The sequence below is a fragment of the Diadema antillarum genome, unplaced genomic scaffold (assembly GCF_040938485.1).
Source record: "Diadema antillarum isolate AM-2024a unplaced genomic scaffold, OU_Dant_1.0 seq00000403_RagTag, whole genome shotgun sequence".
In the NCBI taxonomy this organism is placed as follows: Eukaryota; Metazoa; Echinodermata; class Echinoidea; order Diadematoida; family Diadematidae; genus Diadema; species Diadema antillarum.
In genome coordinates, this window is record NW_027271393.1 from 903,134 (window position 1) to 920,328 (window position 17,195).

The 17,195-nt window shown below is 37.1% G+C and overlaps 1 protein-coding gene across 1 annotated transcript in view; it reads right to left on the minus strand.

Moving 5' to 3' along the window:
• LOC139732189 (tyrosine-protein kinase Fer-like) overlaps positions 1-16,987 on the minus strand; it is an 85,096-nt gene extending 68,109 nt beyond the window's left edge. Inside the window, exons 1-3 of the mRNA XM_071643063.1 lie at positions 16,960-16,987; positions 13,129-13,451; positions 11,249-11,451 (exon numbers count right to left, since the gene is read on the minus strand). Of these exons, the coding sequence (XP_071499164.1) occupies positions 11,249-11,451; positions 13,129-13,390 (465 nt within the window). The 5' untranslated portion in view covers positions 13,391-13,451; positions 16,960-16,987. The remainder of the gene's footprint in view (positions 1-11,248; positions 11,452-13,128; positions 13,452-16,959) is intronic.
• Between the last annotated feature and the right edge of the window lie 208 nt (positions 16,988-17,195).

The window sequence follows — 17,195 nt, forward strand, 5'->3', positions numbered from 1 at the left end:
GCTTCCTGTGGGTTGACTTCGCCACTCATCGTGATTCATGCCCCATGTCATTCAATCACTCCAATTCTCAAAACATTTACATACCAAACACACAAACAGATACATCACTCGCGGACGAAAAAGAGAGCACCTACCTGTCGCAACATGACTGTGAACTCTACCGCTTCGTGGACGATTTCCCCCTGTCTTTTTGGTAGCAACAGTATAGAGAAAGATGAGAAGTACAATGTGCCCCCTGCTTTTCGACTGCAGTTGTACATGTGAAGTCAAAGACACTGTCTTCGCGCTTATTCTTAGAGTTGTGTATTTCTTGGCCCATTGGGTACTTCCTTCGATATCAGAGATCTATTAACATGACCTTGCATCACATGACCAAGATATAACAACCAGTCCAGAGCGCAGAGCGCTTGTACTGAAATATTACACTCTGCTATTAATGAAAACATGGCAATTAGCCTAAAAAACACATACATATAATGCACACACATACACACACACAAACACACCACAAGAATATGCATGAACTTTAAGACACCAAGCCTCCAGTTCTTACATCATTATGTGAGGTTGAAATGTATGATGTATGAATATGCCACATATTTTGCGAGGTTTTAATTTTCGTGAATTTGACGAGTCGGGTGCTATTCATGAATCTAGAAACATGCAAAAATATTAACTATGATTCTGACATGAATGTGCCATGCATGAAAATGTTTCTCCATTAAACACTGTACTCCACAATCGCGAATTTAACCACTTGCAAAATTGTCGGGAAGTCCCGATTTGCGAAAAATAAGACTTGCTTAATATATGGTGTATACAGTAGTTTGTACAAGGAACTATTGGTTTGTGCAATGTCCAAGTCATGGCAGTCAAACATTTGCAACTGATACTGCTTGAAAACCCCCCCAAAAAAATTTGGGTAAAATAAACTGGATTTTGAGAAACAATTTGCTCAGACCATAAGAATACAGATGTCAGGATGTGGAACTGGCATACCGAACCAAAACAAAATGAGCAAACACGAACATACAGATGGCGAACAAAACAAAACAATACAATAAGACTGATGTTTTCTCCTGGCCTTTCTACCTTTGGAACCTTTATCAGAAAGATATGATTACCTTGCATAAAGTAAATGTCTCAATTTAATACTCTATAATGTTCATCGAATTGAATTGAAGCGAATTCATTTTATTTCCACATCATTGGACGGAACACCTTGATCAGCAAATGCTGGTTTCCATAGGGGTCCACACAATGTTTAGACTGTGAAGATTTGTAACATTTTGCAGACAGTGAAAGTTTCTCTGCAAACAATGGTGAATAAACATGAAAAGTCCATGCCACAATCAAGTTGATGGTCATACAAATCTAGTCACATCAAACATGTGGAATGGCAGAATTTTGCTACGAGTTGACAAAAATTGAGAAAATTATGGAATTTCGGTATCACATGTTTTCACACAAAAAAGCAAGCATCTGCTATAGTCAAATGTAAGCAAACCTTGTGAGGTGATGAGTTGGCACTTCTTTCAATCTTCACTAGTTCTTTTTAATGAAATAATAAAGAAGGAAAAATTATGTCTGTCACATGCTCTTATATATTGTAGTCTTATAATGGCATAGCAATGGTTTCTTTCAAAGGAAGTACTACGTGTTACAGTTGCTCAAATGTTTCATTAAAAGTCATGATAAATCTTCTGTAATATCATTCTATCTTAACAAGTCAATGTTACAGGTATAAGAAAAGGACATCATTTTACCTACTGTTTGACATATGAACTTGTATTGTTAAATATTATCATTATTACATTTTTATTATTTTTATTATCATTATTATCATCATCATCATCATAATAATAATAATAATAATAATAATAATGATAATAATAATAATAATAATAATAATGATAATAATAATAATAATAATAATAATAATTATTATTATTATTATTATTATTATTATTATTATTATTATTATCATCATTATTATCATTATTATTATTATCATTATTATTACCATAATCAATTCAGCCACAAAATGGCAATACAACATACACTTTGTATATATTGTGATTGATATTTAACACTGTGCCATAAAAACATGTAAAACTATTAAATGTATCAATATCTTATAACCTTCTCCTTTTTTCCTATTATCATGAAAGTCTCTCTGTTCTGGTTTGATCTCATACTCTCTTCTCTCTTCCTTCCTGTATTCAAGTCATCTTGAATATGTATTAGAATTTCCCTTTAAACTTCTGTTGGCCCAGTATGTGCATTCGGGCCAAGGTTGTAAATCTACAGCAAAAACCGCTGAATCCTATTTACCATTAAAAATAAATAAATAAATAAAAAACATATCTTTTTTTTCAATCAAGTAGCTCAATAATGCATTATGAGCCCGCACTCATTTTCAGCCCTGGTCCAGTGATGACATTATATTTTGTTGGAAAGACTCCCTAATGTTCCCATCACTCTCCCCCCCCCCCCCCCCCCCCACTTATCTATGCCATACCACTCTACACAACCATGCCCTTGTTAGCTTACGCAACGATGCATGCAGTCTCCGCTACCTGCCAAACATGCATGCATTTGTGCGTAAGCTTACCAGAGTAGAGTAGTAAAGAGTGGGATGGCAATATTAGTGGGTGGAGGGGGGGGGGGGGGGGGGGGACATAAGGAAGTCTTTCCATTTCATATCAATGAGCTCCAATGTGCCAGTCTGTCAATCAAGCCACTTGGTAATTACGGTTGTCACCCGTGAAAAAAACAAACAAACAAACAAACAAACACAAACACAAATGAAGAAGAACATAATCCACGACCTAGTTTCACTACTGTGGTTGCAAAACTGTAGTCATGGTGATGTAGAAAATATGTGCAATCATTGAATACTATAGGAGGACTTTACACTCTTATTAATGATAGCAACAATGGTCAAAACTTAAACCCATTGAGGATGAGTCCCGAGTATACTCAGGCAGGGGTGTAAGGCTTTATGAGTAATGCATGTTGTGGCATAATCAGTCCATCATCAACAGGTTTAGAAACTATAAATGTGACATGGCTTTTTACAGTTCATGCCTGTTCATGATCTTGGGTAAAAGCCATCAATATAACTTACTGAAAGATCATTACTTCTAATAATGCACAAAAATAATGCACATGATTGTTGCTGGAAGTGAGACTAAGTCTGGCAGAAACAAACACAGTTTTCTTCACACCAACAAAGGAATTCCCATGGTCAGTTTACGATGTCCAGCATTGTACAGTTTTTGGTTAATCATTAACCATGCCTTTGAATTTCAAGATTTTACACAAATTATCAAGACTGTCTGGTACTGACACAGGCCCTTACCCATACTAGAACGTTATAATGAATTTCAAAGTTTTCAACAACAGCACCAAACAAAGGCAAAGTTATACCCAAAAGGTCCATTTGCCTCATACCAACAGAGATTAGGAAGACTGCACGTAAAATTACTCAGAAAATGAGAAGGTAATGCCTTACTATTGAACTCAAGTACAAGTACATCATCTGACACAGCATCTGACATAATTTTTGAGCAGGTGACTTGATAAGTCTTATCCGAGTAATATTTTCCCCCAAAATTTTATTTTATTTTTTTTGCAAAGGAAAAGGACTCAATTTCTTTTTTGTTTAATTTAAGCATTGACAAGATAGTAACAATGGCAAAGCAATATATAAAATATTTCTTTTCAAAAAAGTGTATGTGATATTCATATTTATAAATCAAGATGACTGGTGGGTGTTCAAGTCAGCAGTATGTTTGCCAACACTGCTAATATTACATGGCTTCTTCTACTGTGTATTTTCTACTGTGTATTAATGATCATTCATTATGGCAATCCCAAGTTTCTTACGTGTGAAGTAACATAAGGAGGGGGCAGCATCTGCTTGCAAAGTTTCAATAGATTTCTTGCACCTCAAATTACCACTCGTGTTGTTAATATCAACCAGCAGTCTTTTTTTTTTTTGTACTCTAGCTTATTAAATCATAATGAAAACATCATTCAAAGCAAAGTTTAATGTGTTTTGTGTCTGCTATACTTAACAATACGCTAACATCTAATACATATGAATGGATGGATGGACGGACAATATGAAAACTATGCTGCCAGCACCGCCCCCCCCCCCCCTCACATTAGGGAACTTGGTTATGACTATATGAGCTTATGAATGGCATAGGTATAATGGGTACTGTATCAAAGTAAAAGTTGGAAGGGGGAGGGGGGCAGGGAACTGAAAGATTGGGCCACCATAACATGAGCTACATACTTATGGTGTGTTACATGTAGTAATGAGGTTGGGGGTGAGAAAGGGAAAATGTGTTGACACAACAACTCATCAAGCCCTATGATGTAGTTTTAGCTAGAGAAAGTGAAATGCTGAAATTAATGTAAAATGGACACATTTTTAAGAAATAATTTCAGTGAATATACACAAATGTACAAAAGAGACCCAAGCTGAGTTGCTACTCCAGAAACAATCATCACAAGCTCGTAAATGGTATGCAGCCCATTAAAACTTTGTAGAGTCTACTGTGGACAAGGTTGTTGGGTCATTACTTCAGGGGATAGTTTTCAATTGCAGATTAGTGCTACTGTTCCATGTGTAGCAAAGGTATTGTATGAATGACAAAAGCCTATCAATATCAAAGATGTCAAACATACCTGACATACTTCAAGGCTTCCAGTCTGCACGAGTTGGCATATATATATAATGTAAATGCAAGTATCTGAGTCTTGCTTTGAAAATGTCTGAGCCTCGTAATCTTTTCCAGAATGCTACCTGTACTAGAATTTAGTGACATCGTGAACCATTTTAGTATGATCATGAAGACTGCAATTATCATTATTCTGATGGCGAATAAAAAAATATAGTATGCACGCATTTGACTTAGTTTACCATATAACTTTGACATGGATGAAACAATTCAATAGTCCACATTTACGGCCTTGAACAGGTTTTTCAGATTTTGTCCTACTTCTACAATAAACTTGAAATCAAATCCAAACAGATGCAAATACCCAGACAGAAAAAGAATCAAACATGTGTGACTAGAGAAGACAAGGCATCATAAATCAAACTGCATGCCATGGGTCAAACACAAAATAAACAGAGTGCGCCCCTCATGACAAAAGGCGAGTGACATTCACAAGGGGCAACAGCATAAAATTGAGAGTTTCAGGTAATCCTAGGTCTCCCTCTAGTGTCCAAACACTTGATGAAACCATCAAAATTATGGCTGCAATCATCTGAAGTCATTTCAACTTCCACTTTTTGACTTAGAGATAATCTTAGACCCCGTTTACAGTGCAGGGTCGGGCCGAGCCCGGGCCGAGCCGCAGCCGAGCTTGGCCTCAATTGTGGTACTCGGCCCCACAATTCTGTCCGTTTACAGTGCCAGGCTCGGCCCGGGCTTTTAATTCAAACATTTCAATATTTTAGTGGGGCTCTACTTCTAAACAAACGATTATTACTAGGAGCACGCCGGTTACAATTTGGTACCGCATTTGACCCAGTTTGCGTTTACAGTGAGAAAAGGCGGGGCTTGGCAGCGGCTCGGCCACAGCCGAGACTACCTCCAGAGCTTGGCCAAATGCGTGGCCAATTTTGGTATCGCATTAGGCCTTTTGCGCGTTTACAGTGAAATGAAGGCCGGGCTCGGCCGCGGCCGAGCCCGGCCCTTTCACTCACTGTAAACGGGGTCTTAGTGATAGCTGTCACATCATCTAAACTGACATTCTCTTTTACTAAATTTAAAGGAATTCATATACAGAATATAGTGTAGGATTTCATTACACTACATATTTTCCAAGTGACAACTGAAACACTGATCACTCAATTCATCAACGACCAATCAAGTACAGAGGATTGTTTCTCTATACAGCATCGGTTGAGTAACTGTACCATATCCATGTGCATATTGTGGTAGTGTGGCTGTTCTTGGGGCATGTTCATGTGCACAGTTTTAATACAGCATTGCCCTGTACACTGTTAGGTTCTAGTGCTCATGTTCAGTGTTGCATGATAATGTCAACATTCTAGCTTTTTCCTCATGTGTTTGCTTACATGGTAAAAAAAAAGATAGAAAAGAGGCAGACAATTGTAGAATAATGATATACAAATAATGAATGTTCATGAGTACAATGGATAGCATATTTCATGAGGTGAAAGATGAAATATTCTGTCCACTGCACGAATGAAAAAAATTTATCATTTGTTTTATATAACACCTAAAAATAAATCCTTGTCATTTGATGTTTTATGCATTTAGAAACAAGACAAGAATGTGCAAGATCTGAGATCGAGAGAGAGAGCCGAGTGCTAGATGCTGGCACACTGTCTGTCAATATGCTTGATCAAATGCACACTGCAAAGGCAAGCGTTTTTTTACTTAAGTAGGGAACCGGGCTCTCAGCGTGCGTGCAATGGAGCAAATCACAGGGATTCAAGACAGTGAATGGACCCATAATTGCACGAATGATGCTGTCATAGTAAAATGGGACAAATGATGAATATCAAACAACCCATCAAATGACAAGGAGATCTATTCAGGTGTTACATAAAATACATTGAATAATGATTTACAAGCTATCTTTATTTTTTCCTCTATGTTAGAACCACTTTCAATCATGTATCAATGAATGATCTCAAGTTAAACTTCACAACGAAGACACAGGATCCCAAATCAGAACTTGGACCGCTTGAGTGTACAGTTTGCAATTATAGTTTGTGGCAGAATCAAGCAAATGCTTGCATTTAATGACACCATGACAAGGCTACTTTTCAAATATTCTCCATATTGCAATGGCGTACATGTACTGTATATCATTAAACATTATCATGTGAAAAGTCTGGAGATTATGCGACTCGCGGCTGCCTACAAAACTGCCATGCCATCCTTATCATTAAAAATGATGGAGATCACCATTCATATTGCTGTGTTGTCCTTGAACTACAACATGCCTTCCAAGTTTGCAGCAGTAGGATACAAGGAAACTGAAAGCAAAGAGGCTTTCCCTACTGAAGATACGGCTTGTCTCTGTTCCCATGACCTTTGTTTTTCTTTCTTTCTGTCTTTCTACGTTCAAAGGGATCTTCCCACAAAGGCTCCCAGACTGTGCTTTCCCCAGCCGGATGAATTAAAGGCCTTTTCTAAAAAGCTGTTTTCATTGCAACAGATTGACAAACTGCCCTTCATCAACATAAATAAGCACCACTTATTCAGCATTTTAGTAGTAGCCATGACAAAAACAAAACAAAACAAAACAAAACAAATCCTGGGCATACATACTCAGGTTGGATTCAAACTAATGATCTCCTGATTATGTTAATTCACAGACAGGCATCATATCCACTAGACTACCACACTTTTGCCCAACAGTCAGTGCTGGTTCTAATCCTTTACCTTGATGATGAAGGGCTATTTGTTAATCCGTTGCAATGAAAACAAGTTGATGCAAGGATTCATTAATTTTCCAACTTTTTTGGACAAGGATTTTAGACCACTGAAGGGGGCTTTCTCATATTGAATGTATTGAAGTTTTCTAGTTCCCTAAGTCTTTTAGGTTTAGGTCCAAGTTTTTGATTTGATTTGAAAATCTTCACAACAAAAAGTAAGCTGCAGGTAAAAACTTCTTGACAGTAGATTGAATTTTTGAGATCATACAGAGCTAGCCATATTCATCATAACTTTAGCATGGTTGAAAACAGAAAGAATGCAAAGAGTGATATTTAAGGACCACATTTCCTATTCCCAGTAATAGCCATAGCAGAGAGTAGATGTCCAGTTGGCATGGAATAGCAAATATTTTCAAAGGCAAAGCTCTGACCATAAGGGGGATCTTTCCCCAACACATGTATGGCTTCGTGGAATGCACTAAGATATAGTGGAACACTCAGTGAAAGTTTGAGGACAATCTGACAATCTGTAAAGTTTTAATTTATTTCATGTGCTGCCCTCTTGAGATGAAAACTCTATAATAAATTGATTTGTCACAGTAGTACATGTACATATGCAGAACATTACAAGACACATTTCACAGAAATTCCATAAGTCTTCATTGTTTCAATCAAATGTACACCATCTTGAGATCTGTTACTGAAATAAGCTGAAAAGGCAATTGTAATTCTCTATGGAGGAATTGTATCAAAGTCCTTTTTGATCTCCCAGAAAAGGGACCATTGTGTGAAATCCTTTTTGCATCTCTTGAATACAGCTTTATAAAATTACTGTGACATCACTTAAATTGTTGTAGAGATTCCATCTAAACTGGGTAGCATGTGGAATAATGTCTGCTTTTCCTAAAACTTTCATCACTTCCTGTTTTACTTTAAAGGACAAGTTCACCTTCATACGTGGATTGAGAGAATGCAGCAATATTAGCAGAACACATTGCTGAAAGTGTGAGGAAAATTGGGCAAACCGTTCAAAAGTTATGAATTTCTAAAGTTTCTGTGAAGTCACTTCTGGATGAGAAGACTACTACAGTGTATGATGTCACATGTGTAGAATGATATAAGGACAATTCAAGAAGAATTTCACAAAATTTTATTTTTTGAAAAAGTACACATTCCTTTTACTTGTTACTGATATATGTTATCAAAGAGTAATATTATTCCCCCTGCCTTCTGAATGAGATTAGTCAAGTGCTCTTTTATCATGCAAGCAAAGTGAAAATGTGATGAAATTTCTTTATAATTTCTTTATACCATTCTATGCATGAGACATCACAAGTTGTAGTAGTCTCCTTATCCAGTAATGGTGGCACTGAAACTTCAAAACTTCTTAACTTTTGAATGGATTGTCTAATTTTCCTCAAACTTTCACAGATGTGTTCTACTATTATTGCTGCATTCTCTTAGTCCTTATATCTGAAGCTGAACATGTTCTTTAATCTCTCTGCATTCACTGAATAGACAAACATGATTGGGGAAACTTTCCCTTTAATACCTTTCCTTCTGAAACTTCCTTCTGCAGCACCATTTTTTTAAAGGTTGATTATATCCTAGGCCAGGAGGGGAAATCACTTAAACAACTAGAATACTGAGACTTATTATTCTGAAACTTCATGTGAATTACAAACAAGAACAGAGAGTGTGTTTCCATGGGAGCTCTAGGTTGAATGGCATGAGGAGGAATGGGGTGATCTCTAACATAATTTTTTGATTTCGCACTTTGTAACTTATCATTTCAACACACAAAGGGCTATGCATACTGCACGTGTGTCAGCAATAAATTCTACACAGAACACTATCTCTCACAGCCTAACATCTTTACTTCCTCTTTTCACATTTGGAAGCCGCAACAAGTTTCAAATCCAGTGACATGAAGGGAAAATCTAAATAATAGCAGACCTAATATTAGAATGAATATCATTTTACAGAAATATGTGTAACATAGTATCGGTTTTTGAAAGGTAGGCTTTAACTTTAAAGTCATAACAGAGGCAGACGGAGAAGGAAGAGGACGAAGTCAGGATGTAGAAGTTCAAACTACGTGACCTGTCAGTGCATCAGACATACTTTTTTGAAACGTCTGCAGAATAGATCCTGAAGTGGGATCCATCATTTCTGGTGTCCACACTTCCACTACAACACACTGAACATCAATTATGGCTCAGTACTCAGGATTTCCACCTGAATATGTTTTGATAAGAACAATGATAGATTGGCAACGAGAGCTATCATGAAGGGATAAAGAGATATGTACTGTAAAACGAGGAATGTTTGCGTGCATTTTAATGCGGAAATTTCACGAGCCCCACGATTTGCGCAATTAAAATGCACATGAAAGTTCTTGTCTACACTATAAGGCATTGAATGCCAGTGGCAGTTTCGTGAAAATATCATGCCGCAAAAACGGCCGTCGGCTCAATTCGCAAAAAATTCATGCAGCGAATATATCACATTTTACAGTATTTGTTTGCAACACAAATAGCACAGATACCCATACCTATCGAACAGAGCTGAGACTCAGAGGCTGTGACAAATTCATCAGAAATATATGAAATAAATGAATATATTGTTTACATTTATATCGATATAACTTTAATCTGAAGACCTCACATGATTAGATCCGGTGAAATAAAATGTGAAGGACATCTGGACTAAATATCCTCTTTGTCAAACTCTCTTCCAGCAAAGCTATTATCCAGTGAATTTCAATAATCCTAATCTAGCACATTTGATGTAACCCATGTTTATCAACACACAATGGATCTGTGTATTATGTTCAGGGCAGAGAAGAGTTTATCATTATTGGTCTATGACATCAAAATCAAACTTTGTAGGTACTAGGTGAAGTAGTGCATCGCAGTATTCACCAAGAAGGAGCCGTCTCTTTTTAATTCATCACAACTCTGTGTCAAGATGGTAACTTCTGAATAAGCAGCACAGTGCATGTGAGCATATGGAAATGAGAGGGTTTGTCTTGTACCAGCACACAAAGGCTGTCCATAGAAAGTATCTTATATTAACAAGATTTACGAAAAGGGCAGATCCATCGCTTTTTAAGGGATCACATTAGTTACGTTCAGACGACAAGCCTTAACCTTGAGGTTAGGAAACCTCGAGGTTAAGCTTGTACAGATAGTTAGGGACCGTGTAGACGCACTCATAGTTAGCTAACTTCGAGGTTAGCTTGATGTTAAGAGCCACAAGATATCTTATGGTTAGCGCTCTAACCACGAGCCGCGGGGGTCCCCACTCGTAGTTAAGCACCGTGTGGACACAAAAATCAATGCACTCAAAGGGGCAGTTTAACCTTGAGGTTAAGCTTCGTGTGGAAGCACGTCGAAGTTAGGGGGCAAGAGCTTAACCTCGAGGTTTCCTAACCTCGAGTTTAGGGCTTGTTGTCTGAACGTAACTATTATTTCACTAAGTACTACAACCGCATATCCGAAAGGTCTTTCCTGTGTCATCAATGTTGTTTAACCACAATAATCACAACTGCAAATATAAGTGTAACTAGGAAATGACAACATATACACAAACACATACATATGCAAACAAACACGCATAGTTATATACACACAAGCAGAGACACAAACTATTTCTTACATAAATGTTGCATATTTTGGGTCATTTATGAGGCCAACTGCATAATTCAATCACAGAACCGGGACACAATTGCTTCCGTTCAAAAAGAGTAGGAAGGACTACCCCCAGGTATGAACGTGACCTGAATGCGAGATGATATGCCCCCTCTCTTACCATGTAATACATCGCAGGTAAAGAGAAGGTGGCGCCCTCCACATTTGCATCAACATCATCGTCCAGATCGACCATATAGAGCTCCTCATCCTCCCCATTAACCCCCAGGTCCTCGTCTGCCTCGGTGTACATCTCCTCTTCCAGCTCTGGCTCACCTGCCATGGATACTGGGAGGACTGGCGCTGTATTCCTGGTCGGCAGAGCTGGTGGCGGGTGGATCGTAGACAATAAAACCATTTTAACAGCTGTCAATGTCAGTGAATGGATTTTATTATGGTAATTCTTGTGCATTATGTGATTGTGTTTTTTTTTTTAGGGGGAGATTGCAAGTGATCTTAAGATTTTGACGTAATGTAATATGTATTATTTGAAGTTAATATACTTACATTCAAGATGAACCTGAAATCATCTTTTAAAGACAAGATTTTACAGTTTGAACCCTGTTCACAGATTCAACACACTTGGCTTTTTGCTGAGACCTGTATGTACCTCCGTGTTGTATATCCCACAACCAAAAGTCATTTACCTTTTATTAATGTATGTGTGCATGTGTGCGTGTGTGTGTGTATCTTAGTGTTTCCCTCGTCACCTGATTGGTGTATGTCATAATTAAAAGCACATGGTATACAGCATAATGACAAGGGGCGCTGTATGCCAGTTGGTTCAGGTTATACCTGTACATGAGGTAATAGCAAACAATGCAATTGGCATTTTTATTCATTTTTGATTGCTGCCGTCTTGTATATTTTTCATATTGTGAAGTAAACTTATTATTCTTTCACAGTCTTCATAAATAATCATAAATATGTGTATGTGTGTGTATATGATTATTATGTATCGTTTGAATATGTAATAATGATATCTTATATCTTGTTGTACATACAGCTGTATGTTACTCCGCAATTCAGCCATTTGGCTGCTATGACAGTATTGAGAATGAATAAACCAGATTGAATTGAATTGCCAGGATCACTTATATGCTGTGAGTGGCTAAATTGACTTCTCCTTTGCCTAACTGTTTAATACCAGTATTGACTTTCTTGTTGGCACTACCACTTCCTATTCTGTCAAATAAGCTAAATTACATTTGGTGAACTTTCTTTTTCACTGAAAATTTTAAACTTTCATGTCAACACTACAACTTCTGTCTAATGAGTCACATTCAGTGATTTTTTTTTTTCTTTAAAGGGTGGAAATGTTTCACTTTCATGTTGACGCTACAGTTTCCTGTTCTGTCAAATGAACCACATTCAGTGAATCTTTTTTTTTTTTGAGGGTGAAAGTGCTTCACTTTCATGTTGACGCTACAATTTCCAGTTCTGTCCAATTAGCCACATTTAGTGAACATAAATACAGTCATCATTGCATTCATGACCTGTAAAATTGGCACAATTTACACAGTAAATGAAGTAGTGAATGACAAATATTGTATGCTGTTCCAAACTTTGCATATCCACACAAACTTCATTACATGTACTTCCATTTTCTGGGTGATTGTTCAGATTTGAATTACATACTGCACTTTAGGATCAATTGATTTTTTAATGAATATGAGCATGCTGAAAATATCATCCAAAAAATAAATCACACAAAATCACTTTTAGCCTTTTATATATTTCACTGTGCTTTCAGATAAAGCATTTCACGGTACTCAGAAAATAATGGTCTAAAATCACTGGCAAACAGTCAGTGGATAAGATTTTCCTGCAAAAATTATCACCACCATTTCAACAGATGAAATCATATTCTCCTGATGGGAATTTTAGAATATGACAATATTCATCACAATCATTTGCATGTTGCCCAAACAAGATCACAGTGCTAACTGGGTTACCATGGTGATAAGCGGGTTACCATGGTGATAAGCGAGAAGACCTCACCTGGGGGAATGCCCGTTAAGCTTGAGGAGCTGGAGGTCTTGGAAGGCGTGCGGTCTGGTAGTTTGGGTGGCGGCGGCTGGCTCCCGAAGCCTGCCCCTACTTTCCCTACTCCATCTGCGCCAGCCAAACTGGCGGTGCTGTGGACCCCGCTCCGACCCCCTGGTCTCCCGGGCAACCGTGGGCCCCCAGCTCCCAGCGGGGGGTTCCCATTCCCACCCTCTGCACTGAATTTCTTGCGCAGTTCGTCAAACTTGCTGGCCATCCTCGCTAGAGCATCTACACAAAGTGTGAGGTCAATGACCAGCTGCAGCTAATTGGTCTGACTGTGAGAGAAAACGAAAACATGAAGAAAAATAATTCTAAAACATCACTTCAACAACGAACATGTGTGATAAGGTAATCTCTTTTGGACATGTTCACATTGACAAAACATTGTGATATACCTCCCTAAAGACAGTGCTCTTAAACATCCCTCATAAGTTTGCATTTTCAACATTTTCTTCCAAACTTTTCAATATAAACATTTTCTTTATGATTCTACTTCAAAGTATCAAATTATATTATTACGACATCATGCATTATCCATGAAAGATAAGGGGGGAAAAAGATCATTTCAGTAAATGAATTCATCTGGCATCTCTCTTTTTACAAAGCACATGAAACACTTTATAAAAGAGCACATAGCATGTCAGGTTATCTAATTTCAACTCATGTTCAGAGTCACATTATAATTTGAACAAATCAAAGTGTCAAATTTTGCTAAAAATTTTAAAGACATTTTGGTTCTAAAGTATTGCTTTTTACTCCAAAAACAACTTTCTCTCTGGGGTGAAGACTTCTTCTTTGTACAGTAACTTATTTTCATGCATGGCCATTATATGTGGTTCTAGCAAGTACACCAGAAATCTGTTTTCCGCATACGGTATTCTAGCCACACGCACATCACAACTATTTGCCCAGGGTTATCAAAATGGGCCAGATATACGGAATCCCCTACCGGATCACATCAAACAGTCCAAGTCATTCAGAACATTTAACAAAGCTTAAGATTCACCTAATTTCATCATATTTTTTTAAATCATTAAATCACTTCCAAATCTTCAAAAAAACACTGATGGACTCACCACTTTCATGTACTTGCCACTCAGCACATACAATCTATCTCATCCCCCCCCCCACCCTCCATTCATCCCCAATACTCACCCTGGATTTTAAACATCTATATTAGTCAGCTAGGCTGTTTCCACTCTCAAGCATATGCTTATAGGATACAGCCATTTTCTGCAATTGCCCCCATAGATTGTACCTTTAAATCATTTTCTTTATTATCAATGTACCATGTAATTTGTATTAAATAATTGTCAATATTTTGTACAAATTCATCAAGTCTATTAATTCTTCTTTTAAAAATCCTATGGATTTGCACAAAAGGAAAATGTATCTTTATAAATTATGTTTGTCATAGAATTGCAGAAATTAATAAATATCGATCAATCATTGAATAAATCAACAATCTCATATTTCAAGAAAGCAGCCGAGTGATCAACTCTGTCGTTTCCTCTGGGTAGCCCAATGGCTGAATCAGAGTAGGTGTAGCTCTTACTTGATGGAAATAATATCAAAGCTACGTGTTTGTTTTTCTTTTCTCTTCATTTCTTGTCCTGTAAGATAAACAGACTACAGTTTATCCTGGGACATAAGACTTGTAATAACATCTGGTGTGTTAAACTTGTCACATGAAGCTACATGCAATTGGCCACACTTGCTTACTGTTCACACAATATAACTTTCAACTCCTCCCCAAGACTTCTCAGAATTTAATATCCAATAATATGATTTTGATCATCATAACTCCCTGTACTGGGGAGGACATAACGAGTACTTCTACAGTATTGGTGAATGAAAGTGTCACTTTCAGTTGTAGTTCTGAAATATCAAGTTCTTATAAAGATGATCAAAATATACTTGGTTTCTAGAAATAGGCCATTTTAACTGTATAATACTTTAAGCAGAGAAAAATCATTAACCCATAATTTGTCCCTCTTCCACCTGTGAATGACTTGAAAAACAAACAAACACTAACACCACATCTGTATTTGAAACAATTCAAATGATTATGTAGTCTTCTTTGCTAAAATCTCACCAGTATCATAAGAAATTTTACCAAAAATGTGGCAAGTTGTTGAACCAGTGTAAAACCAGGTTATATTATAATGTAATTGACACAAAAAGACCTTTACCTATGCTGATAATTGAAGATCATACTATCCCGTAAATCGTCAAAGAGGATATGATACATCCGAATGAAGTTACCTTGGCAAGAATGTACTGAATTTCCTGTTTATTAATTGGTACAAACTTTGTGGTTTGTGCAATGATAATAGAGAACACAGATCATATTTCATCAATTTTAATGTTCTTCAACAATTCAATGTCTGATGTCACCTTCATTCAGATTCATACAGAAATTATTTCAAATATCATATCAGATCACAGATGAATGACAGGGAGCTGGAGGAAAGGTGTCCGTGGTAGAGCCAAATTTGAAGGTTGTTTGGGTGGGCTTGAATGACATAATTTTCCTGCATTTTGTTTTTTTTTTACATCAAGGGCCTTGAAATGTACTACTATTCTACATAATCAGAGTGAGTAAAGCAAGTAAAAGAAGGCAAACTACTGATACATTTTGTGATTATTAGAAAAATGCAGAGACTGCACACAAAAAGTTGCTACAGCAAGTATTAGGACTAGCACACATGTCCATAACATAACGTCTATAGAGACCCATGACAACTGCCCATGAACAATAAGTCCAGGTTAACACTTTTCTTTTCTTTTCTTTTTTAAGGTTAAGGTGTGAAAAAAAAAATCCACTACTTTTCACAAATCACAGACACTGGCAATATCCCGATCAAACAACAGTCATCTTTACTTTAGGTAACTGGTACCGGTATTCAAGAACAACACAAAAATTACAACAATAGTACAGCACGTCATACCAATCTATATCCTGCTTCAATTGTTTTTTGTTCTTGTTTTCTTTTTCAATGAACATGGGAAATAGGGAAAGTAAACAAACAAATATGACAATAAAAATGCAAACAAAGAATGAAGAGGAAATATAGACCAGCCTGTAAAACTACACCTGTGATAACTCTACTCTCAGAAACACTTCAATTGGCACCAGAAATATGATAGACACAGCCTCTAAACTATAAGCATCGTGAAATACATCAATCATAGATTAGAGGTGTAATTGACTCCTTTGAAAAATAGTGTAAGTGGGCTCAATACTAAAGAAATAAACAGACTTCCTTTGAGAAGGTTTATTTTGATATCGTTCTGGTACTAACGGTGTTAGTGGTAGACTGCTCTTTCAAGAAAAAAAAAGAACTTTAAAAATTTTACTTACATTTGATTAAACACTAGCCTATATACTCTGGAAGAGAGGATGGTAGTTCAAAATACACTCTGTCAGTTTCCTATATCCACCTTGTCCAGCTGATCCAGACAATCCTGATCCACGTTTTTTTCTCCAGAAAGATTTTGCAACCATTCAAAGCGATTTAGGTTCTACACCCCACAAAATACTGGGTAAGGGACTACACTGTAGTATAAAAACTATGTGCCGAGACAGTGGAGTGCGTACGAAGAGCGATGCAATTTCAGTAATAATCTCAATGAAAACAAGTTAAGAAACAGTAGTAGCCTACAGAATCAAAGAATACCATTCAGTAGCAATATGTGCATTCAAGGAGCACTTCCCTACACAATCTCATTCATTGTTGACTTAGTTTGGCTAGTTTTCTTATCGAAAGTAGTGCGACTCACCTCTGCGAGTTTCCCAGCATCTCTTTCTACAAACAAGGAAGTAACTTCCGATAAAGTTTCGCTAATGTGTATTACGGAATTTCTGACTGCTGAATAACTTTGTACATTCCCAGTAATAACGGGAAAGCATGATATACATTTGTAACAGCGGTACATCAACATCGCAGGCGGGGGAAGGCTGTTAGTGTTAGTGTTATCACCATGCGGTAAATATTTGGAGAATAGTGGACGAAGTC